Source organism: Heptranchias perlo, chromosome 4, assembly GCF_035084215.1.
Source record: "Heptranchias perlo isolate sHepPer1 chromosome 4, sHepPer1.hap1, whole genome shotgun sequence".
Classification (NCBI taxonomy): Eukaryota; Metazoa; Chordata; class Chondrichthyes; order Hexanchiformes; family Hexanchidae; genus Heptranchias; species Heptranchias perlo.
The window spans coordinates 42,215,927-42,242,069 of record NC_090328.1 but is presented as its reverse complement, the minus strand read 5'-3'; the positions used below and the strand labels follow the sequence as shown (position 1 = coordinate 42,242,069).

General features: G+C 43.2%; 1 protein-coding gene across 1 annotated transcript in view; it reads right to left on the bottom strand.

Moving 5' to 3' along the window:
- The window catches only part of adgrv1 (adhesion G protein-coupled receptor V1), a 507,287-nt gene that overhangs the window by 443,949 nt on the left and 37,195 nt on the right, over window positions 1-26,143 (bottom strand). Inside the window, exons 6-8 of the mRNA XM_067982173.1 lie at window positions 22,196-22,761; window positions 17,333-17,603; window positions 15,946-16,275 (exon numbers count right to left, since the gene is read on the bottom strand). Coding sequence (XP_067838274.1) covers window positions 15,946-16,275; window positions 17,333-17,603; window positions 22,196-22,761 — 1,167 coding nt within the window. The remainder of the gene's footprint in view (window positions 1-15,945; window positions 16,276-17,332; window positions 17,604-22,195; window positions 22,762-26,143) is intronic.

The following is a 26,143-nucleotide window of genomic DNA, read 5'->3' as shown; positions in this document are numbered from 1 at the left end:
CAGACCATTCCCTTGGATCCCCGGCAGTGGCCTCCTACTGCCTGAAATCCTGCTTCCGCCCGCTGGCCAGGTATTGATTCCCGTCGGGTTCAGGTGGGAGTTGGACATTCAACTTGGAAATGAGGCCTGGGAGTTTAAATCTTTTAAGGTTCCATGGGGTGCCAACTTGCGAGCTTGCGGCTCAGCCTGGCCCCTGCACGCCATACTCGTGAAAGTCGGGGCTAGTGGGTGAGAGTTCAAAGCAGTAAATATGTATTCATGTCAGAATATCTTTTTTAGATTCATCATACTAGACACACTTCCATTATCAATAGTCTATTTCCATATGTGAGGATTTTCTTTTCCATTTCAAAACACTACTTCACTTGAAAAAACAGATCTTGCAAAAGATCTACAAAAATGCCATTTTTTAAAAAAAAACATATTGCAGCTTGGATTCCATTATGTTTCAGTCCTCAGTTGAACGAGAGGAGGACCACTTATTTCAATCCACATTCTTTGGGAAAAAGTACTTCATTTTTTTAAAAGCTGAGTGGTTGTTTATCTCTCACACTGAGATTATAGGCCTTGCCACTGAGTCAACAGACAAATGTAAAAGTTTCTTATATAACGGGACCACACTTTCAGCCAGTTACCCAGCTCTATTGGTGTAACTGACCACTTCTGTCTGCTGACTCAGTATTTGTAACAAAATTCTTGGGTGATCTCAAAAAGACAGATCAGATGACACACAAGCCTTGATTTTCTCTTCAGTGTGAATGCCAACAGACATATGATGAGGCACATTAGAACATTCAACGCGACTTCCTGCCATTGCCAAAGCCTTTCATTGGAAGCTCGCCCATTTGAGTCAAGAAAGAGCGTGCTGCTGCAGCATTTACATGTCTGCAGTAGCTTAGAGGGACAGGCATCAGCGATTAATGTTTTTTTTGGCAAGCAGGTGTGAAAATCTTTGAAGACTGTCTCGGAGGTCTGCTGCAGAGCACAGAGCCCCCAGGTTTTTGGAGGCAGCAGAGGAAGTGCTACAAGGTCAAGTAAGGCGAAGGAGGAAGCCCTGTTTGGAACTCAGCAGAGAAGGCCCTCACAAAGAAGTACTCATGCCCAGTGGAAAGAGGTAGCCATGGTGGTCAGTACCAACTTCACATCTCCACGCACAGCAACTCATTGTCGTAAGTGGTTTAATTACCTTACCAGGTCAGGCAAGGTAAAAACAGCCAACCACACTTTCCAACAATGCACTGCATTAAGTCCCTCTCCCACTTACAACTGCCCCCCAAACCCCCCTAGCCTTTATCATGTTGAACTGCTTCAAGCGCCTACCGTTAATGCACTGGATGCACCAGAGCCCATTTCAACCAGTCTTCAGCTGCAATTGTTCCTTCACTCTCAGCTTAACATTCATCCAGCCCACTGAAAATCTTACATGGTACGTAACTGCTCGGTTCATGCACTGTTCATCACTGTGGTCCAACTGCTGACACCCAGATTTGACTAGCATCTCATAGAAGCCAGAGAATATTCTCACTTTTTGCATTACTTTTATAGGTCAGAGGAGCAGTCTTTTGGAGGAGACATTAAACCAAAGCACCATCCGTCCTCTCAGCAGGAGATGGCACTGTTGGAAGAAGAGCAGAGGAGTTCTCCTGGTGTTGTGGCCAACATTTGTTCTTCAACCAACACCACTAAAATAGATTAACTAGTAATATATTCTCATTGCTATTTGAGGGACATTGGTGTATGTAAATTGGCTGCCACGTTTCCCTGCATTACAACTGTGACTATACTTCAAAACTACTTCATTGGATGTGAAGTGCTTTGGCACATTGTGAGGATATGGAAGACACAATATAAATGCAAGTCCTTTCCTTTTATAAAACTAGAGATTGGCCACAGTTCGTGGACTCCTCTCACCCTCAAGGAAGAAGAAACATGGGAGGTCCTGGTGAGACAGACAACTGAGGCAGTTGGAGACAGGGAAGTCAAAGAGCAGGTGACCATTGCAAGTTTCCCATAACATATGCTTCTCTTCTTCACATTCTGTTTCACCCCACATTACATGTCCCCAAATTAGATCATGCAACCCGCATGCACATTGTGGGAGTGAGAGCCTTTCCTATTCATGTAGACATTTAGGTTGTGATGGAGAGCCCAAGGCCATAAGTGGCATCTTTAACACCCTTTTAGGCATCTTTTGGAGGAGACATTAAACCAAGGCACCATCCGTCCTCTCAGCAGGAGGTAAGAGATCCCATGGCACTGTTGGAAGAAGAGCAGAGAAGTTCTCCTGGTGTCTTAGCCAACATTTATTCTTCAACCAATACCACTGCCTGCTGGCAGCTGTCCCCTTTTCACTGCAAAAGAGATGAAATAATTCCAGTGGGCAAACATGGCAATTATGATTTGCTTGATACACATGTGCACTGCAGACTAGCTGATCTGACAAATGTCCCCTGCAGACACCTGGAAAGATCCTGTGGCATAAAAGATCCTGTTGCTGTGAAGGTAACAAAATTGTTGTCAGCTTCACAGCAACAGGAAGAGTGGTTCCAGTTACAGAGGTAGACTGTTCGTCAGCTTGCAACGGATGGCAGAGATCTGTCACAGTACTTGCAGTGAAGTGGAGGCTGAGACAAAAGTGGCATAGTCTGAAGACCTGGGTATGGCGGCAGTGGCCAAACACACCAGTTCAGGTGTTATCATACCTGCAGAGGTAAGGCTGACAGTTGGGTGCAATCAATAGCCCCCACAACCATGGGGAACCCAGCAATTCTGAAATATTTAAGGGGAGGGGTGATGACGGCAGATTTGAAAGGGAGGGGGACAGTACCTGAGGAGAGAGAGCCGTTTACAATATCAGCTATCACAATAGACCATAAGACCATAAGAGATAGGAGCAGGAGTAGGCCATTTGGCCCCTCGAGTCTGCTCCGCCATTCAATGAGATCATGGCTGATCTGATTTTTACCTCAACTCCACTTTCCCGCCCCTTCCCCATATCCTTTGACTCTCTTGCTGATCAAAAATTTGTCTAATTCAGCCTTGAATGTATTCAATGACTCAGCCTCCACAGCTTTTTGGGGTAAAGAATTCCAAAGATTCAGGACCCTCTGGGAGAAGAAATTCCTCCTCATTTCCGTTTTAAACAGGCGACCCCTTATACTGAGACTATGCCCCTAGTTTTAGATTCCCCCATGAAGGGTAACATCCTCTCAGCATCTATCCGATCGAGTCCCCTCAGAATCTTGTATGTTTCAATGAGATTTCCTCTCATTCTTCGAAATGAGTATAGACCCAACCTCTTCAATCTTTCCTCATAAGACAACCCTTCCATACCTGGAATCAACCTAGTGAACCTTCTCTGAACTGCCTCCAATGCAAGTATGTCCTTCCTTAAATAAGGGCACCAGAACTGTACACAGTATTCCAGATGTGGTCTCACCAGCACCCTGTACAGTTGTAGCATGACTTCCCTGCTTTTATACTCCATCCCCCTAGAAATAAAGGTCAATATTCCGTTTGCCTTTCGGATTACCTGCTGCACCTGTATGTTGACTTTTTGTGTTTCATGTACGAGGACACTCAGATCCCTCTGTACCGCAGCATTTTGTAGTATTTCTCCATTCAAATAATATTTTGCTTTTTTATTTTTCCTCCCAAAGTGGATGACTTCACATTTTCCCACATTATATTCCATCTGCTAAATTTTTGCAAATTATTTGTTTAATTGTCCACCACCATTCACGACTGGATGTGGCAGGACTGCAGAGCTTTGATCTGATCCGTTGGTAGCGGAATCGTTTAGCTCTGTCTATAGCATGTTGCTTCAGCTGTTTAGCATGCATGTAGTCCTGAGTTGTAGCTTCACCAGGTTGGCACCTCATTTTTAGGTAAGCCTGGTACTGCTCCTGGCATGCTCTTCCACACTCCTCATTGAACATGGGTTGATGTCCTCATCGCAACTTGCTTTTCCATCTATCTTTATATAATCAGCAAATTTGGCCACAGACACTCTGTTCCTTCATCCAAGTCATTGATATATATTGTAAATAGTTGAGGCCCCAGCACTGAGCCCTGCGGCACCCCGCTAGTTACAGATTGCCATTTTGAAAATGACCCTTTTATCCCGACTCTTTGTTTTCTGTTAGTTAGCCAATCCTCTATCCATGCCAGTATATTACCCCCAACACCATGAGCTCTTATCTTGTGCAGTAATCTTTTATGTGGCACCTTATCGAATGCCTTTTGGAAATCCAAATATACTGCATCCATTGGTTCCCCTTTATCCACCTTGCCCGTTACTTCTTCACGATTTCCCCTTCATAAAACCATGTTGACTCTCCTTGTTCGTATTATGAGTCTCCAAATGTCTGCTACTACTTCCTTAATAATGGATTCTAGCATTTTCCCAATGACAGATGTTAGGCTAACTGGTCTATAGTTACTTGCTTTCTGTCTCACTCCCTTCTTGAATAGGGGTGTTACATTTGCGGTTTTCCAATCCCCTGGGACCTTTCCAGAATCTAGTGAATTCTGGAAGATTACAACCAATACATCCACTATCTCTGTAGCCACTTCCTTTAAGACCTAGGATGCAAGCCATCGGGTCCAGGGGACTTGTCAGCCTTTAGACCCGTTAGTTTACCTAGTACTTTTTCTTTAGTGATAGTGATTGTCTTTAGTTCCTCCCTCCCCTTTGCCCCTTAATTTTCTACTATTATTGGTATGTTATTAGTGTCTTCTACTGTGAAGACAGATACAAAATATCTGTTCAATTCCTCTGCCATTTCCTTGTTTTCCATTATTATTTCCCCAGTCTCATCCTCTAAGGGACCAATGTTTACTTTAGCTACCCTCTTCCTTTTTATATACTTCTAGAAGCTATTTTTTCATTCGTTCATGGGATGTGGGCGTCGCTGGCAAGGCCAGCATTTATTGCCCATCCCTAATTGCCTTTCAGAAGGTGGTGGTGAGCTTCCTTCTTGAACCGCTGCAGTCCGTGTGGTGAAGGTTCTCCCACAGTGCTGTTAGGAAGGGAGTTCCAGAATTTTGACCCAGCGACGATGAAGGAACGGCAATATATTTCCAAGTCAGGATGGTATGTGACTTGAAGCGGTAGTGTTGTTCCCATGTGCCTTCTGCCCTTGTCCTTCTAGGTGGTAGAGGTCGCGGGTTTGGGAGGTGCTGTCAAAGAAGCTTTGGCGAGTTGCTGTAGTGCATCCTGTGGATGGTACACACTGCAGCCACAGTGCGCCATTGGTGAAGGGAGTGAATGTTTAGGGTGGTGGATGGGGTGCCAATCAAGTGGGCTGCTTTGTCCTGGATGGTGTCGAGCTTCTTGAGTGTTGTTGGAGCTGCACTTATCCAGGCAAGTGGAGAGTATTCCATCACACTCCTGACTTGTGCCTTGTAGATGGTGGAAAGGCTTTGGGGAGCCAGGGGGTGAGTCACTTACCGCAGAATACCCAGCCTCTGACCTGCTCTTGTAGACACAGTATTTACGTGGCTGGCCCAGTTAAGTTTCTGGTTAATGGTGACCCCCAGGATGTTGATGGTGGGGGATTCGGCGATGGTAATGCTGTTGAATGTCAAGGGGAGGTGGTTGGACTCTCTCTTGTTGGAGATGGTCATTGCCTGGCACTTGTCTGGCGCAAATGTTACTTGCCACTTAACAGCCCAAGCCTGGATGTTGTCCAGGTCTTGCTGCATGCGGGCATGCACTGCTTCATTATCTGAGGGGTTGTGAATGCAACTGAACACTGTGCAATCATCAGCGAACATCCCCATTTCTGACCTTATGATGGAGAGAAGGTCATTGATGAAGCAGCTGAAGATGGTTGGGCCTAGGACCCTGCCCTGAGGAACTCCTGCAGCAATGTCCTGGGGCTGAGATGATTGGCCTCCAACAACCACTACCATCTTCCTTTGTGCTAGGTATGACTCCAGCCACTGGAGAGTTTTCCCCCTGATTCCCATTGACTTCAATTTTACTAGGGCTCCTTGATGCCACACTCGGTCAAATGCTGCCTTGATCTCAAGGGCAGTCACTCTCACCTCACCTCTGGAATTCAGCTCTTTTGTCCATGTTTGGACCAAGGCTGTAATGAGGTCTGGAGCCGAGTGGTCCTGCCAGATCTGTTCTGAATCTATCCCATTTAGCACTGTCAGATTTTACTATCAGTTTTTATATTTCTTACTACTTTATTCTCATAATTTATTTTCTCCATCTATATTATTCTTTTCGTCATCCTTTGCTGGTTTTTAAAGTTTTCCCAATCTTCGGGCTTACGAGTAATCTTTGCCACGTTGTATGCTTTTTCTTTTAACCTGATACCATCCTTTACTTCCTTAGTTAGCCAAGGTTGGTTCACCCTTTTTGTGGAGTCTTTCCTCCTAACAGGGATATATTTTTGTTGCGAGTCATAAAATATATTTCTGAATGTTTGCCACTGCTTATCCACCATCATCCCATCTAATCTGTTTACCCAGTCCACTTTAGCCAATTCCACCCTCATTCCTTTATAATTGCCCTTATTTAAGTTTAATACAGTAGTTTCAGCCCCAAGATCCTCACTCTCAAACTGGATGTGAAATTCTATCATGTTATGATCACTGCTTCCCAAGGGATCCTTTACTTTGAGATCATTAATTAATTCTGTTTTGTTACCCATGGGGCCAGGAATGGAAATTGAGTGGTTAACAGTCTAGTGGGAATGGGGTCAAAACAGCAGGAGATGGGTCTCATGTGTTAATTGCATGATTTGTATCAATTGGGATTAATTGTATTCAGGTGGTGGGTATCAATTGGGGATTCTCTTGGATCATTTTTATCAGAGAGTTTGGCTGGGGTGTGGGGTGTGCAAGAGAAAAGTCTGTGAATTAAGACTTGAAAGCAACTAAAGACTAGGCTCTAGTACTCTTTCCTTCAACGCATGGCAATCCAGTTTTCACATCATGGACAAGATGAGCTTGGCGACGGCATGAGGGGCTAGGGCACGGATGGAATACAGCAAGGGCAGCCAAGCGGATGGTCTCAATCTTAGTGACAAAGAATTCCATGAGGTGAAGTTGGAGAGGGAAGGAGAGATGGGTTTAAGGAGATGGTTGATAATGGAAAAAAGAAGCTGGGGGTTATCTTCACATTCCAGGGTGATCTTGGAGTAGTGGGCAGTTTTGGAAGAGGAGAGCAGGGCCCAATAATGCTTGATGTGGTCCAGTCAGATTTGGCGATGAATGGCTAAACCAGTTGTGTGCCATAAACATTCAAATCTGCATCACTTGGACTTAAGGGTGTGAAAATTGGGGCCATACCAAGGGAAGCATCCATTGTGGGAGAGACTGAGGGTTTTACTGGGGACGAGGGCATCAAACATGGAGATGAGGGTCTAATTGAGCAAATCAGTTGCTGCAGAAGTATCGTGACCAATGGAAGGCCGAAGGCTAGACATTTGGGAGTTTGAAAGTGCCGTTGCAAGTGACTTAAGGGAGAGTTTTTTTTTACAAGGGCGGCCACAGAAGGAAGTGGGGTTGGAAGGAGAATGTGAGTGGTGAGGGATACAAGGAAGTGATCAGAGATGGCCTTGTCTGTGATTAAGACAAAGGGAATAGAGAGACCAGGTGAGTTGGCAAGGTTGAGGGGGTATCCATAAATATGGGTAGGAGAGTTTATATGGACCGAGAGGTTAAGGGTGGTCAGGAGGGCAGTGAACTCAGAGGAGAGAGGGCAAGGTGAGTTGAGATGGGAGGCTGAAATCAGTGAGGATGAGAAGTCGTTTGGAGCAGAGGCTGAGGGAGGAAAGCAGTGAGGATATCTGTGAGAAATTTGTTGTGAGGCTTGGGTGGGTGGTAGAGAGTGAGGACTTTAAGGGAGAGGTGAGGTGCTCAACGAAGGAGAAGGTACCAGAGGAGTAGGGGGACAGACCAAGGTAAGATTTGGTGATAAGGGCTACACCGCCACCATTGAGCGGTGATGGAAGTTATATCCATGCAGGGAGGTTCAGTATGGGGGAAGGTACCATTACCCATGAGCCAAATTTCTATCAAGGCCATGATGTTGATGCAATCATCCACAATAAGTTCATGGATGGCAAGGGCCTTGTTCACAAGTGAACGGACATTTTGGAGGGAAATGCAGAGGAGCAGCGATTGTTGACCTGCTGGAACAACATTGGCAAGATTACCCCCCAGCGGGGGTGGTGGGTGGGAAGGTCACGAGAGAGTAGGATGGGGTTGCAGCTCGTAAGGAGGCAGCAATGAGCACCTCGCCGGGCCTTTCGGAGAATGCCGAGAAAGGCACAGTGGAAAGCTGTAGGCTTATCCAAGAGGGGATCAAGCCTGGGATGGCAGCAGGAGAGCAGGCAGGCCTAGGAATAGTGAAGTAGATTAGTTTCAGATATCACTGCACAACTGTACATGACTCAGGAATACAATGTACGTGTATTATTCCCTGCCTGAGAGGTGAGAAAGTGAGCTACTCCCAGATTCATAGCATAAACTTGGAATATGTTTTAGCAGCCAGTTTTAAAAATGTAATTCATGACAGCTTCATGAATCAGTGTATCAGGGAAGCCATTAGATACAGGACAAAGCTGGCAGATCTGCCATTAGCCGTCTAGGCCGTAATCTATGGAATTCCCTCCCTAAACTTATTCGCCTCTACACCTTCCTCTCCTCCTTTAATACTGTCCTTAACACCCAACTATTTGGCCAAGCTTTTAGTCTCCTTTAGCTTGGCATTATTTTTTGTATGATTATGATTCTGTGATTTGCCTCGGGATCTTTCTCTACATTAAATACGCTATATTGCTGGAAGAAGTATTAATCAGGAAATAGTTGGGGCATGTAATAAGGGAACAGCTATAATTATGGGGGCTTTTAACTATCATATTAACTGGACAAATCAAATTGGGCAGAGCAGCCTTGAGGAAGAGTTTATTGAGTGTATTAGGGATGGATTTCTTAAGCAGTATGTAACTGATCCTACAAGGGGGCAAGCAACCTTGGACCTGGTCCTGTGTAATGAGCCAGGATTAATTAATAATGTCCTAGTTAAGGATCCCCTTGGAATGAGTGACCATAACATGGTTACATTCCATATCCAATTAGAGGGTGAGAAGGTTGGTTCTCAAACAAGCGTACTGAGCTTGAATAAAGGAGACTATGATGGTATGAGAGCGGAATTGATTAAAATGGACTGGGAAAATAGATTAAAGGGTAAGACGGTACATGAACAGTGGTGTTCATTCAAGGAGTTATTACACAACTTCCAAAAAAAATATATTCCACTGAGAAAAAAAGGGTGTAAAAGAAATTACAGCCATCCATGGCGAAGTAAAGAAATTAAGGATAGTATCCGACTAAAAACAACGACATATATGGTAGCCAAACTTAGTGGGAGGATAGAAGATTGGGAAGTCTTCAAAAGACAGCAAAAAGTAACTAAAGGATTGATTAAGAAAGGGAAGATAGATTATGAAAATAAATTAGCAAAAAATATAAAAACAGATAGCAAGAGTTTCTACAGTTATATAAAAAGAAAAAGGGTGGCTAGGGCAAACGTAGGTCCCTTAGAGGATGAGACCGGGAATGGTGGGAAACATGGAGATGGCAAAAATGCTGAACAAATATTTTGTTTCAGTCTTTACGGTAGAGGACACTAAGAATATCCCAACACTGGACAAACAGGAGGCTCTAGGTGGGGGAGGAGCTAAATACGATTAAAATCACTGAGGAATTGGTACTCAGTAAATTAAGGGGACTCAAGGTGGATAAATCCCCTGGACCTGATGGCTTACATCCCAGGGTCTTGAGGGAAGTGGCAGTGGGGATTGTGGATGCTTTGGTAATAATTTTCCAAAATTCTCTGGACTCGGCAAAGGTCCCGGCAGATTGGAAAACTGCTAATGTAACACCCTTATTTAAAAAGGGTAGTAGGCAGAAGGCTGGAAATTATAGACCAGTTAGCCTAACATCTGTGGTGGGTAAAATTTTGGAGTCTATTATTAAGGAGACAGTAGCGGAACATTTGGACAAACATAATTTAATAGGACAAAGTCAGCATGGCTTTACGAAGGGGAAGTCATGTCTGACAAATTTGCTTGAGTTCTTTGAGGACATAACGTACAGGGTGGATAAAGGGGAACCAGTGGACGTAGTGTATTTAGACTTCCAGAAGGCATTCGACAAGGTGCCACATAAAAGATTATTGCTCAAGATAAAGAATCACTGGATTGGGGGTAATATTCTGGCATGGGTGGAGGATTGGTTGTCTAACAGGAAGCAGAGAGTTGGGATAAATGGTTCATTCTTGGACTGGCAACCAGTAGCCAGTGGTGTTCCGCAAGGGTCGGTGCTGGGTCCCCAACTCTTTACAATCTATATTAACGATTTGGAGGAGGGGACCAAGTGTAATATATCAAAGTTTGCAGATGATACAAAGATGGGAGGGAAAGTAGAGAGTGAGGAGGACATAAAAAACCTACAAGGGGATGTAGGCAGGCTGGGTGAGTGGACGGAGATTTGGCAGATGCAATACAATATTGGAAAATGTGAGGTTATGCACTTTGGCAGGAAAAATCAGAGAGCAAGTTATTATCTTAATGGCGAGAAGCTGGAAAGTACTGTAGTACAAAGGGATCTGGGGGTCCTAGTGCAAGAAAATCAAAAAGTTAGTATGCAGGTGCAGCAGGTGATCAAGAAGGGCAACGGAATGTTGGCTTTTATTGCTAGGGGGATAGAATATAAAAACAGGGAGGTATTGCTCCAGTTATATAAGGTATTGGTGAGACCACACCTGGAATACTGCATACAGTTTTGGTCTCCATACTTAAGAAAAGACATACTTGCTCTCGAGGCAGTACAAAGAAGGTTCACTCGTTTAATCCCGGGGATGAGGGGGCTGACATATGAGAAGAGGTTGAGTAGATTGGGACTCTACTCATTGGAGTTCAGAAGAATGAGAGGCGATCTTATTGAAACATATAAGATTGTGAAGGGACTTGATCAGGTGGATGCGGTATGGATGTTCCCAAGGATGGGTGAAACCAAAACGAGGGGGCATAATCTTAGAATAAGGGGCTGCTCCTTCAAAACTGAGATGAGGAGAAACTTCTTCACTCAGAGGGTAGTAGGTCTGTGGAATTTGCTGCCCCAGGAAGCTGTGGAAGCTACATCATTAAATAAATTTAAAACAGAAATAGACAGTTTCCTAGAAGTAAAGGGAATTAGGGGTTACGGGGAGCGGGCAGGAAATTGGACATGAATTTAGATTTGAGGTTAGGATCAGATCAGCCATGATCTTATTGAATGACGGAGCAGGCTCGAGGGGCCGATTGGCCTACTCCTGCTCCTATTTCTTATGTTCTTATATAAATGCAAGTTGTTGTTGGACATTAAAAACATGTTTACACTACAGTTGTTTGTGCAGAGAGCATTCTTGCCATGATTTGAGCAAGTTTCATCAGGTGGCATGAATGGAGGTCATGGGAAAGGTGTAGTGTTAATGCAGTGGGCACATTTGCAACTTTAAGAGAAGGACTCCTGCATGAGAGCTTCAGAAATTTCTCTTTTAGCTGACAATAAACTGTCTTCTGTTGCCTCTTCATGCTGTTCATGCTCCTTTTGAAAGTTGTTTGCTGCTCCTGGGGACATTCCTCCTTTTAGCCTACATGACAATGTTTCTTTGCAACGCCACGTGCACACAGCTGTATTTAAACTGAATTTTCTCCAAATCGATCCAAGCACCTGTAGCAACAAGTCGATGATGTGCTCAATGGCTACACTGGACTAGGCACACACATCATTATAACTGTGCTCAGTTGATGTTCTGGGATACCGCAAAGGTGTCATGAGCATGATAGCCTTCAACCCCCAGGGACCTTCCTGAGATTTGCCTTTGTGGGTCAAATATTGGTAAAGCGATAGACGGCTTTAAAATGAAAGCATCCCAATAGCTACCTTGGAAAAAAAGTGTTCATTTCCGTCATGTGTTGCAGATGGTTCAGCTGAACATTCAGAAAATGAAATCCTTTTCAATTCATGCAGGCAGTGGCACTGAGTAAAGGAGAATGTAGGGCCACACAGCTACAATCTGCAATCCCCAGACTTTTTGGGAATCCTGCAGCTCTGTATAATTGTACAGCCCTTGGTTGTCCATGGGGAAGATGAAATGTGTGGCTCAAGCAAGCAATGCATTTCAAACAAGTGGCGGTATCTGCACCTGCATCTATATAATTCTGCTGTGGCGGTGGGGCGGGGTGGGAGGGGGGGAACCAGTGGATGGGTGCAGTGTACTTTCTGCCTGCCATTCCTCTGTCGGTGCTTCTCTTCTTCCTCCAAAAAGCAGAGAAATAAGGGAGTTTCCAGGGAAATACCCATTGTAGCACAATGACAGCAGGAGTACAAAAAAGGTACCACCACAGCAATTGCCACAGGATCTTCAATGACCTTAGTGACCACAGGAAAAAAACAAAATAGCTTCAGCAATGGCCTGACAATGTGGCAGTCTTGCTGTTGGTCTCTTTAAAATGATTTCTGTATGGAGCTCAGCATGTAGCAACCCTGAACACCAGTTAATATGTCAAGATAAATAAAATAGCATTAAACGGGTGGAAATGACAGAGAATGGTGTGAAATATGCACTCTTTTACATGCATCGACTCATAGGCTGGCGGATTCTTCCAGGACTCTTCAAAGTTCAATCAGAAAATCAGACGGGAAAAAATGGTCAGAGATCCAGCAAATTATTCAGAAAATCTAACTTTGTATGTTATTTCGGAATGAATTGGGATGTGCCAAATGGCCTTTCTCATCCACAACTTTCTATCATGAATACCAGCCTGTATCTGGCCATTATGAGGTGCAAGAGAACTTCTTACCTGCTAATTTTTTGTAACTTGCTGTAGAAAAGCACCTGGACTCGTCCTGACTATTCACTGCCTTGCCCTGACAACCTGCCTAAAATCAGCACCACATAGGGAACAAAGATCACAAGACAATGTCTTAGCACTGTACGACACTAACCCACTGTGCCAGCAGGCGGATAACCCAAGCATATTAGTTTAATTATGTTAAAACAAAAGCAACTATGTGTGAAGCAAAAGGCAGATAATTGAAGAGAGGGAAAGTATAAATTTTTAGGAGGGCAACATTGGCATTACAGTGAATTGCACACTAATTCCTCATTCATACCATTAATACTGTGATGAACAGGACCAAATGGAATATTTTATGTAAAATTAGTCACAAACCCCTGCCAACAAAGAACTTGTAGCCAACATCACACACAGCTTGATTTGGAAACAATTCAGGAAAGGGCTTAGCAAATTATTCCCTGTAGCAGCTCTCTTCAAGGTACAATTTAATACCAGCAATTTTACAATAGAGAAATGGCTATCTCAGCATGTTGGAAAAGGGACAAACTGGAGCTACAGAGCAACTAGTGCTTATTAAAACAAATGAATGTGATTTTAAGAAAGCTGGCATAACTGTAACTAATTTTGATTGGTTATGTTGGAATAAAGAGACTGGTTCAGTTTTGAATCAGCAATTAAGAAGTTTCAAATACAATCAGATCATCATGTTATCTAAAGGACAGAAGCAAAAGCTGAAATACACAGTGTTGACACATAAATAAACATTAGCAAAATATAGTTTGGAAGGATGCTCTTGAATATATATCTAATCCATGCAATGTGACTCACAGTGCTATTCTGCTATGACACACCAAACTTATTTAAGAGATAAAATTGAAATAGCAGCCATCAATAGCCTATTGCATGCACATGCAGATTACATACAAGGATCAACAGTAAGTATGAAGTAAAACAGTGTCATATATCTCAGTAAGATTCCAATATAACATTGCACCAATGTGGTTGCAACTTAAAAATAATGAGCAAGTATTTACTGTAGCAGGGCATCTAATGGCATCTGCCATTTGTTAGACTTGCCCTTACACGTTTAGGTTTTTACATTTTTTGCATGGCAAGTTGCTGAAAGTGCAAGCTGATAACAGCACAGCAAGGGAAATAGGGCAAATGGAATCTGAGTGAACAGGGCAAGCAACTGTGTATCTTCTTAACCAACCAAATTGATGGATTGAGAAATAAACAACACAAGGACTGAGAAGTGTAAATGAGAGTGGGTGAATTCAATGTCAAATCAGATACAGAAAGAGAAATCGAGGGAAAGAAAGATTGGATTGAGAGAGAGAGAAAAAAAAGAGACAGAAAGTAAAAAAAAAATTTAAATTTGACATTTTTGAAATCTCCAACAACAATTAATACCTGAAGGAATGAGACTCCACACTTGTAATAGTTAATTTTCAGTACCAGAGAGGTTGATTGGCAGTAATCAACAATTATCACATCGTTAGAAGAGTATTTACACTTGAAATGACAAGACTTAATTTTCTGTTGCAAGTTTAGTTCGTATCTACTGCGCAAATGCAGCAACTTCACGCCATTTCAATGGTGAGGCAGGCAGCGAAATGCCGTTTTTATGAAGCTAACAGCGGACAGCAACTTGTGGGTACTGACATTTAACTGCACATCTGTCCATCTGAAGTTGCTGTACCATTTACGTATAAATAACTGCGAGCGCTATTAGCCTCACCGTTATTTTGGCGGAGAACAAAATAGGCGGTATGATATCGGTCACCCATTATACACCCCGTCCAATTTTCCTTTCCATTGGTTGTGAAAAACTTTGGGGCATCCTGAGGTTGTGAAAGGTACAATATAAATGCAAGTTTGTTCTTTCTTTCTAATGGACTGGTTGTAGATTGTTCGGGTATAAAGAGCATGTTATCACAACCCCAAAAGGCATTTTATGCAATTAATCACAAATTCAGGCAAAATTAGGTTGTAAGAGTTTGAAAATATGGGGTTTCAGAGCTTTGCTGCTTCCAGTTCCAAAAACTATAAAGCTTCAATGTAACCTTAAAGCCTCCATTGAATTCAATTAAAAGAAAAGAAAGACTTGCATTTATATAGCCTCTTTCCCATTCTCGGGACATCCCAAAGCGCTTCACAGCCAATTAAGTACTTATTTGAAGTGTAGTCACCGTTGTAGGGAAACGCAGCAGCCAATATGCGCACAGGAAGATCCCACAGACAGCAATGAGATACGTGACAAGATCATCCATTTTAGTGATATTGGTTGAGCTACAAATATTGGCCAGCACACCAGAGAGAACCCCCCTGCACAAATAGTACCGTGGGATCTTTTATGCTGGAAAGTACAGTGACCGATTGCTGTATGTTCAAACTTGATTGATGACAGGCATCATGATTGAGAATATTCATGAGGTACTTTAATACAACAGGATATTAATTAATTGCCCATTCCCTGTGTTGGTGCAAATGTCAAGAGAACCTTGGCAGTGATTTCTGAAAGTGGCAAAGAACTAGAAAAACAAGACAGTGGCTTAAAATAACAGGAACTATGATGAAATAACTGCTTATATTGTACCAGTGATCTGAAGATGGTGGAAGGACTCAGAATACTCTGTTTATCCTTGATTCTTCAGCACAGTACAAACTATATTATTATTACTACTACTTAAAAATAATAGTAAAAAAAAAGGTTTTAAGGCAGATTTGCAAACATTTTAAATAAATGGTCTAATGACATTTAAAGAATGGTAGCATGCATTCTGTTAGAAAATTCCTGTTTTCAATTATAACTGATGTATGATACCTCCCTGCAAAACACTCTGTAAAATAATGGCATCAAATATATTTCAGTCAAATATAATGGGGCTGGCACAAGATAAACAGTCTCAAGGGGAACTAAAACTGAGATTGATTTTTCACTGAAAAGGGTTCAATGTCACTGATACAGATATTCCAAAATCCCAATGGATCATTTATACTGGTGTGCAAAAACACATTGACAATTTGACCAATAATATTGAATCAGCAAATGTTGTCATTTATACTGACATACCTGTACAAGGAAACTTGCTCCGTTTTGAAGGAATGCATCATTTCTTATCGGTAGCTTGAGGCTCATCTGTGATTGTCCTGGCATGAAGATAATATTATTTTTGCTAGAAACATTCAGGACATCATCCTTTGCTTTAGAAAGATCCATAACACCAGCAGGGATGTACAGTACAGTGTAGTTCAACTTCACAACCCCCACAGCTCCATTGTGCCTGGAAAAACTCAACGACAGAAACCGCCCAGCGGGGCTACTCTCTATCTTCTGTTCTTCCATAGAATGGAATTTAATTAGGCCATAAACATCATCGCTATCCTGAATATAGAAAATAATCTAAACAAAAAGAGAAAGACAAAAATTGTAAATAGCTTTATTTCTATCCCTGGTCTACTCTATTAATTTAGAAAACAACAGGTTAGTTACAGTATTGTCAAAACCACAACCTGCAACTGATAAAGAATCATTCACTTCTGCACTTTTGTTATGTCACCAGGTTTATAAGAAATGCAAAACTTACATACACATATAATTTTATACACTGGATTTCATTCTAAATGTTCACAAGTTGGTTCAAGAAAAGATTAAAATCCATGCACCAATTCAGTAATTAAGGTGGATACACTTTTGCAGAACTTAAAGAAATACTCCAATATAGAAAAAGCATCTTATTTATGGGAAGGTTTTCTTGAACATCAGCAGAAGGGTAATATGCCCTATGGTGTTACTAGGATTCGGTGAACAGTTGGATGCTGCGCCTTTCAGCCCACGGGAGACTCCAGCCTGGATTTTCCTAAACTGCCGAGAATGATGACACTGTGTAAAATTCACTCTAATATGTCAGCCAGCTTATATTTGCAGGTTGAATTGTACAAGAAGCTATTACTTGTGTCAGCTTTGGCTCAGTTTGGCCTCTGAGTCAGAAGGTCATGGGTTCATGTCCCACTCCAGAGACTCGAGTACATAATCCAAGCTGACACTCCACTGCACTGTCAGATGTGCCACCCTTCGGATGAGATGTTAAACCAAAGCCCCATCTGCTTTTTCAGGTGGACGTGAAAGATCCCATGGCACTCTTTGAAGAGCAGGGGAGTTCTCCTGGTGTCCTGGCCAATATTTATCCCTCAACCAACATCACTAGAACAGATTATCTGGTCATGTATCTCATTGCGAACAGTGGCTACACTTCAAAGCACTTCTTTAGCTGTGAAGTGCTTTGGGATGACCTGAGGTTGTGAAAGGCACTATATAAATGCAAGTTCTTTCTTCCTTTCTTTTTACTTTAATTATTTATCGGTCATCAAAAATTTATGCATAATAGTCTTTTACATTCCTAGGAGTGCACTAAACGAAATAATAATGTGGGTCTAAACAGGAGTTTTAATAAACCTACTTGCATGGGTTCATCCAGTTCTGCTCCTCCTTTTATTGTGCTGTTTAACAGCTGGAAAAGGTAAGCCTCTGCTTCCTCGGGTGAATCATCATTAATGATGGTGAGGTTCACTGTGGCTAGCATCTGTCCTTCCACAAGGTCCAGAGTTCCTGAAGCTGGCATGAGGTCTGCAGTGACAGCAGAAGAGTCACTACTGTTCCGTGAAATAAGCCACTTCACTGAAACGTTACCATGTGTCCCACCATTCCTTACAATGGTAATTCCATCAAATCTGAAACAACAACAACAACTTGCATTTATATAGCGCCTTTAACGTAGTAAAACTCCCCAAGGCGCTTCACAGGAGCGATTTTCAAACAAAATTTGACACCAAGCCACATAAGGAGGTATTAGGACAGGTGACCAAAAGCTTGGTCAAAGAGATAGGTTTTAAGGAGCATGTTAAAGGAGGAGAGAGAAGTAGAGAGGCGGAGGGTGTTAGAAAGGGAATTCCAGAGCTTAGGGCTTAGGCAGGTGAAGGCATGGACCACTTATGGTGGAGCAATTAAAATCGGGGATGCGAAAGAGGCAAGAATTGGAAGAGCGCAGAGGTCTTAGAGGGTTGTAGGGCTGGAGGAAGTTACAGAGATAAGGAGGGGCGAGGCCATGGAGAGATTTGAAAACAAGGATGAGAATTTTAAAATCGGCATTCCCGCAGCAGGAGCCAATGTAGATCAGCGAGCACAGGGATGATGGGTGAACAGAACTTGGTGCGGGATAGGATACGGGCAGCAGAGTTTTGGATAAGCTCAAGTTTATGGAGGGTGAAAGATGGGAGGCCGGCCAGGAGAGCATTGGAATAGTCAAGTCTAGAAGTAACAAAGGAATGGATGAGGGTTTCAGCAGCAGATGAGCTGAGTCAGGAGCAGAGATGGGAGATGTTAGGGAGGTGGAAGTAGGCGGTCTTGGTGATGGAACAGATATATGGTCGGAAGCTCATCTCAGGGTCAAATTGCGAATGGTCTGTTTCAACCTCAGGCAGTGGCCAGGGAGAGGGATGGAGTTGATGGCTAGGGAACGGAGTTTATGACGGGTACCAAAGACAATGGCTTCGGTCTTCCCAATATTAAGCTGGAGGAAATTTTTGTTCATCTCGGACAAAGCAGCGCGTCAAATCAGGGACAGCGGAGAGGTCGAGGGAGGTGGTGGTGAGGTAGAGCTGGGTGTCATCGTTGTACATATGGAACCTCATGTGGTGTTTTCGGATGATATCGCCGAGGTGCAGCAAGTAGATGAGAAATAGGAAAATATAGACTATACAGAGACGAATTACTACGTGGATTAATGAACACTGACACTGTGACAATAACTGGATTTATATGTGGCATCTAAAATCTGTCATTCTGCAGATCTTCAATTTAGCTTCTTAAGCAGTTATTTATATGTGATTTGGCAATTTGGATTAACCATATATAATCTGGCTGAACATTAGCTACACATGTAGCTTTAAGTACCACCCTGTCGTAGAAACAATTTTAGTTATGTGGAGAGACTGGAGGCGCTGAGGTTGTTCTCCTTAGAACAGAGAAGGCTAAGGAAAAATTTGATAGAGTTGTTCAAAATCATGAACAGCTTTGACAGAGTAAATAAGAAGAAACTGTTCCCAGTGGCAGAAGGGTTGGTAACCAGAGGACACAGATTTAACGTGATCGACAAAAGAGCCAGAGGCAACATGAGGAAACTTTTTTTTTACGCAGCGAGTTGTAACGATCTGGAATGCACTGCCTGGATGGGTGGTGGAAGCAGATTTAATAGTAACTTTCAAAAGGGAATTGGATGGGCGTTTAAAACCATGTAATAGCCCTGCCATTTATGGAGTAAATGGGTCTGATGTGTTGTTTGGAGAAATAGTGGATTTTTGGGAATAAACACCTAAATTTGATGCAAATTTGTACACTGATGTTACAAGGAACTACAGACTACCCTACCGCATTGGCAAATCGATTGCTTGATGTGTATGAGATGATACAACCCATTGTGCCACCTCAGCCAGCACGTGTGCTACCAAACCAAGCACCGCCTGATTTTTTTTTAATTCATTCATGGGATGTGGGCGTCACTAGCGAGGCCAGCATTTATTGCCCATCCCTAATTGCCCTTGAGAAGGTGGTGGTGAACCGTCTTCTTGAACCGCTGCAGTCCGTGTGGTGAAGATTCTCCCACAGTGCTGTTAGGAAGGGAGTTCCAGGATTTTGACCCAGCGACGATGAAGGAACGGCGGTATATTTCCAAGTCAGGATGGTGTGTGACTTGGAGGGGAATGTGCAGGTGGTGTTGTTCCCACGTGCCTGCTGCTCTTGTCCTTCTAGGTGGTAGAGGTCGCGGGTTTGGGAGGTGCTGTCGAAAAATCCTTGGCGAGTTGCTGCAGTGCATCCTGTGGATGGTACACACTGCAGCCACTGTGCGCCGGTGGTGAAGGGAGTGAATGTTTAGGGTGGTGGATGGGGTGCCAATCAAGCGGGCTCCTTTGTCTTGGATGGTGTTGAGCCTCTTGAGTGTTGTTGGTGCTGCACTCATCCAGGCAAGTGGAAAGTATTCCATCACACTCCTGGCTTGTGCCTTGGCGATGGTGGAAAGGCTTTGGGGAGTCAGGAGGTGAGTCACTCGCCGCAGAATACCTAGCCTCTGACCTGCTCTTGTAGCCACAGTATTTATATGGCTGGTCCAGTTATGTTTCTGGTCAATGGTGACCCCCAGGATGTTGATGGTGGGGGATTCAGCGATGGTAATACCGTTGAATGTCAAGGGGAGGTGGATCGGCGAAACAATACAATGTTTGAACAAATGTTTATAAGTCAGTTGCAGCGATTAGCGAAAACTGCACTGGCAGTATCCATCTGTAAAAATGATAGGTGGAACGAAATTTTGAGATTCACTATTCAGGCCTGGGGTGATATAAAAGGACACATCACTAGACCCATGGAAGGGCTGCAAAATTCGAGAGCTGGGGGAAAACCAGTGTCAGTGGTTGAGGGACCACAGAAGGATAGGAATAACTGGGGACTAAATAATGAGTCAGGATCAGGAAATAGGGGACCACAATGCTACAATTATGGCAAAATGTGACATTTTGCTAGAGATTGTAGACAAAGAAGGAACCACTATCCAGCCCTTCCCTTACCTTGGTACTCCGAAACACCGAAGCCATAGTCATATACTACCGAGAATAAATTGGATAAATTACTAGCACTTCTGACAACCAGTAACATTATGAGCCGACCTAAACAAATGGTGGCAATTGCCACAGCTCCCACTCCTTCAGCTCCGCCTGAAGGACAGAATCCAGGCCAACAATGAAAGAGGTCGGCCCCCTGACAAAGTCGATAGTGGAGTTCCGACGTGATGGCCATGCTAAACCTGTAGTCTCTGTTGTTATTGATAGGGGCCAACAACAGATGATGTTAATAGACACAGGATCAGCAGTGGCCATCATTCATACTCTATATCCCAAACACCACGCTGCAGCCGGAGGGAAGTGCTTGCTTTTAATAGGTTTTGACAAATCGTTACTTATCAGTTGAGCTCGGCTCGGATATCTTTACAGGGTGCGGAGTGTAAACTACATACTGTGGTAACAATGCGAACTAACAATGGGCAAAGTATATTGGGAACTGATATTTTAGATCATTACGGTGTCATTATTGACTATTCTAACCAATGTATATGGTTTGGCATGAAATAGTCTTACACCAATCACTGGCGAGGCCAGCATTTATTGCCCATATTGAATCCTACACTGATACTGGCTTACTCTTCAACCTTCTTGGCTGATTATGAATCCTATTTATTTGAAACATTTCTCTGACAAACTTTCATACTGGACATTATTGTTTCTAACCTCTGTTTAATGGCTGCTACCCAGATCTGAGCTCTTCTACTTCTCCACCCATCACCCTTGCCTCACTCTCTGTGCTCCTTACCCGCTGGCTTGTATTTGCGTTTTATAACCCCAATCTTCCCCGACTGATTACCTCAGTCCAGCCTTTCATCCTGGCTCCACTTACTGCTGCTTCCCCGCCAAACTACTTGTCCTCCACTACCCCAGACACTCATCGCCTTGACAAGCTTGATGCCTCCTTCTACCTCAATCTAGATATCCTTTGCTGCCCACTATGGTGCTTATAAACTGTTCTGCCCCAGTGATCTCCTCCAGCCCTATATCTCTAAGCGTACCCTCTGCTCCTCCAACACCAGCGCATTTCCATTCCTCAGTGTCACTACTGGTAGTTGCTCCTTCAACCACCTGGTCCCTGCCCTCTAGAACTCCCTCCCTCAGCAACTCCACTTTGACATCTCCTTCCCTGCCTTTAAAAAGCACGTTAAGACCCTCTTCTTTGACCAAGTTTTTGCCCACTCCTGGTCCGCTTACATTTCTATAGCACTCATACATATAGCGACGTCTCACTATACTTTATAGCGCATGAGTTAACCTTAGTAGATAAATAAGCAATTTAGCATTTGGAATGATGAGAACAAGAGATATTAACAGAAGAAATTTCCAGAGAAATGAAGGAAACAAATTGTTTTTTTCAGAAGATACAGTCAATTAAATATATAACTTGAGCGTATTGTCACCAGGTTACCAAATAATATTAAATGCCGTCAATTATTATGTTTAAAGACAATTTAAATGGTAGTGCTCTTATTTTTTGGAAAAATGTATCATTGAAAGAAAAACTTAAGTCAGTATTCACCGTCGCCCCAACTAGATTAATATTACTAAACATGAAAGACGTGTAAGATTACTTCTATGTAAAAAAAGGGACATTACTGAACATAGTAATACAAGAAGCTGTAGCACAGAGACATTGTATTGTACCCTACCTTGTTGTCATGTCTTCATCGATAACAACTTTCTGTGCAAGAAGACTGCTGCTAATTGACAGAACTCCATGAGGTTTGTCATTTGGCTCAATAGTAACCTGCACTGTACTGGGACTAAGCAGTACTGCATCTCCCTTTATTGTGTCTTCAAGTAACACAACCTGAAATGATTCCGCAATTTCGGGAACAGGATCATTAATAATCTGAAATTTCAGATTTGCTTCATAGACATAAGGTGGGAAAATAATGGTCCTGTTTGGTTGGATATCAATAAAATCAGACTGTAACAATGCACTGGCAGAACTGTTGCCAGTTACTATCTGGTAATTAATAGAAACCAGCGCATCATCAGATCCAATTATTTTTCCATCCTGGTCCCTCCCACGAATGACTGGTATGGTAATCACATCAACTGTCTCTGACACGGTGTACACAGCTAGTGCCAATCGCAGCGGGCTGTCATTTTTGGTGATTTTAAGTTGAAAGCTGCTTTGTGTAGAATTGATTTCAGCTCCTCCCTCGGCACTTGTCAACTGGACGGTGAAAACTTCATCATTTTCAGGAATCTAGAAGAACGAAAGAAATGTCTTAAATAGCAGCCGCTTGGTCATGGAACAGGCAAATCTATGTTTTGATTCCACTGGGACCGAGATTCCGACAGCTGAGGAGGGCTGGGGCATCACCCGCTAGAGGGCCAGGATTTGGGGCAGTAACCAGTTGCCAGGTCTCTGGTTCATTTAACTTTCCTCCAAATTCCAGAGAGAGGGAGCATCTTCCACCTGACCTCCTACATCATAGGGTGTGTCTGGTGGAGTTCCCAAGCCAGCCCGGGAATGAAGTCCCCATTAGGCTCAACTGAACTCTCTTCCTTGGAACGACATGGCGGGCGCCTCTGAAATGCCAGCCGTCCATTCTGATTATGATAATTACCCTGTCACTGCATATTGGAACGGGTTCTATGGCTTCGTCTATGGACGCATGGGTGTCCCACACGGCCACATTCTGCTAGCAGAGATGGGACCCATGGAATTTTGGGGCCTTCAACTTAAAATTTCTGAGTAGTGAAATCCCCCTTAGAAGTTTATAATGCACATGTATTTACTATTGGCGAAACAATATTCTGCAGAATGATCACACAAATTATAAAATACTACAGATTCACATTTTAAGAATTGGTACAGTTTGGAATAAAGCAATTAAGTAACTCACTTCACACCTCACTCATCATACATGTGAGCCTTGGAACAGCCAACAATTAACCTGACAATCAGATTCAGGATAAGTTCAGCAGTTTATGTTACAGTAACTATAATTTGCATGTTAACTTAGCCACAGGAGAATCACAGTTTTCATTGGAAATACTCACAAACATTTCTGTTGTCCCTGGGCATACTCTCTGCACACCTTTATTCAGTTACTAGTTAATTCTGTCAGGCTGCTTGACACTTTTTCAAAGCCAAATAGAACAATTCAGGCTGCTCAATGCAGAACTCAAATTTGCTTGATTAAAATACTTTTTGGGTGAAATTGGATCTAAAGTGTAAGTCTGCATATAATATTGTTTGCTTAACTGGCAAATTTGAACAATATTTAACATATTTTAGGTACAAGAATGATATCTTGAAAAAGAGAAAAGATACCAATTACTGGTAGGTGTTGTTATTAAGTTGTATTGAATTGGTGGAAAATAACATTAACTATCACTCAATTAAATAAAAGAATCTGTTTCCCAGTCCAGTGCAGCAGGACAGGGTTGTAACAACATTAGCTTCACAAAGTTGTTCAATGGATGACATCCATTTTACAAAGTCAGCTCATCATTTGTAGATGACCGGCGAGCTTCCTGCCTCCATTAGGCCTGCAGCCAGGAGCTCACTGATTGAAGGGTTAGGATATCCTGCCAGCAGCTGTTAAAGGGCTGCTTCTGCTCAACAGTTTGTTGCAATCTGCCACTTTGGAACTCTGAGGATCGAAGAGTTCAGCTGTTCTTTCTGAAAATGCTGTACTTCTGAAACAACAAGTGGATCAGAGGGTTGCCTTCATTGGAGCAGAGGGGTACACTTTTCAATGTACAGCATTTTCGTCAAGGCCAGTTTTAGTCACTTGACTGAGATAAGGAAGAGGTACCCTGGCACGAGTGCATTAACTGGCTATGTTTGACCATTCCTGTCACTGCACTAATTTGCTAAAGTTTGGAAATAAAATAGGAAGTGGGTGTGAATAGTGATAAGTTTTATTTAATTTAAAAATTACACTGAGATTCCCATGTTAGGGATTTTACTACAATGTACCAATATGATGTGCGATAGGGCCATAGGCCCATTTGTAAGTGAATTTTAATGTCACTTTGAAAATAGACTGAGTTTGTTTACATGCTCATGGTGGAAGCCCCTTTGTTAACATGTACTAACCAGCGAGCCTGCACCTTCTGTATAAGAGTGGTCAACTTCCAAAAGGAAATGTGAGGAGTAGCATTAATAATCAATTAGAGTATAACAGATTACAAACTCTAACTAGAGCCAGTCGAATCCACCTCAGAGAAAAAATCCAGCTTTTTTTTATTCATTCATGGGATGTCAGTACTGCTGGCAAGGCCAGCATTTATTGTCTATCCTTAATTGCCCTTGAGAAGGTGGTGGTGAGCCGCCTTCTTGAACCACTGCAGTCCATGTGGTGAAGGTTCTCCCACAGTGCTGTTAGATAGGGCGTTCCAGAATTTTGACCCAGTGACGATGAAGGAATGGTGATATATTTCCAAGTCGGGATGGTGTGTGACTTGGAGGGGAACGTGCAGGTGGTGGTGCTCCCATGCGCCTGCTGCCCTTTTCCTTCCAGATGGTAGAGATCGCAGATTTGGGAGGTGCTGCCGAAGAAACCTTGGCAAGTTGCTGCAGTGCATCCTGTAGATGGTACACACTGCAGCCACGGTGCGCTGGTGGTGGAGGGAGTGAATGTTTAAGGTGGTGGATGGGGTGCCAATCAAGCGGGCTGCTTTGTGCTGGATGGTGTCAAGCTTCTTGACTGTTGTTGGAGCTGCATTCCTCCAGGCAAGTGGAGAGTATTCCATCACACTGACTTGTGCCTTGTAGATGGTGGAAAGGCTTTGGGGTGTCAGGAGGTGAGCCACTCGCTGCAGAATACCCAGCCTCTGACCTGCTCTTGTAGCCACAGTATTTATGTCCACGGTCCAGTTAAGTTTCTAGTTGATGGTGACCCCCAAGACATTGATGGTGGCGCATTCGGCGATGGTAATGCCATTGAATGTCAAGGGTAGGTGGTTAGACTCTCTGTTGTTGGAGATGGTCATTACCTGGCACTTGTCTGGCGCGAATGTTACTTGCCATTTATCAGCCCAAGCCTGGATGTTGTCCAGGTCTTGCTACATGCAGGCACAGACTATTTCATTATCTGAGGCATTGCGAATGGAACTGAACACTGTGCAATCATCAGTGAACATTCCCACTTCTGACCTTATGAAAGAGGGAAGGTCATTGATGAAGCAGCTGAAGATGGTTGGGCCTAAGATACTGCCCTGAGGAACTCCTGCTGTGATGTCCTGGGGCTGAAATGACTGGCCTCCAACAAACACTACCATCTTCCTTTATGCTAGGTTTAACTCCAGCCTCTGGAGAGTTTTCCCCCGATTCCCATTGACTTCAATTTTACAAGGGCTCCTTCATGCCACACTCTGTCAAATGCTGCCTTGATGTCAAGGGCAGTCACTCTCACCTCACCTCTGGAATTCAGCTCTTTTGTCCATATTTGGACCAAGGCTGTAATGAGGCCTGGAGCTGAGTGGTCCTGGCAGAACCCAAACTGAGCATCGGTGAGCAGATTATTGGTGAGTAAGTGCCCCTTGATAGCACTGTCGAAGACACCTTCCATCACTTTGCTGATGATTGAGAGTAGTCTGATGGGTCAGTAATTGGCCGGATTGGATTTGTCCTG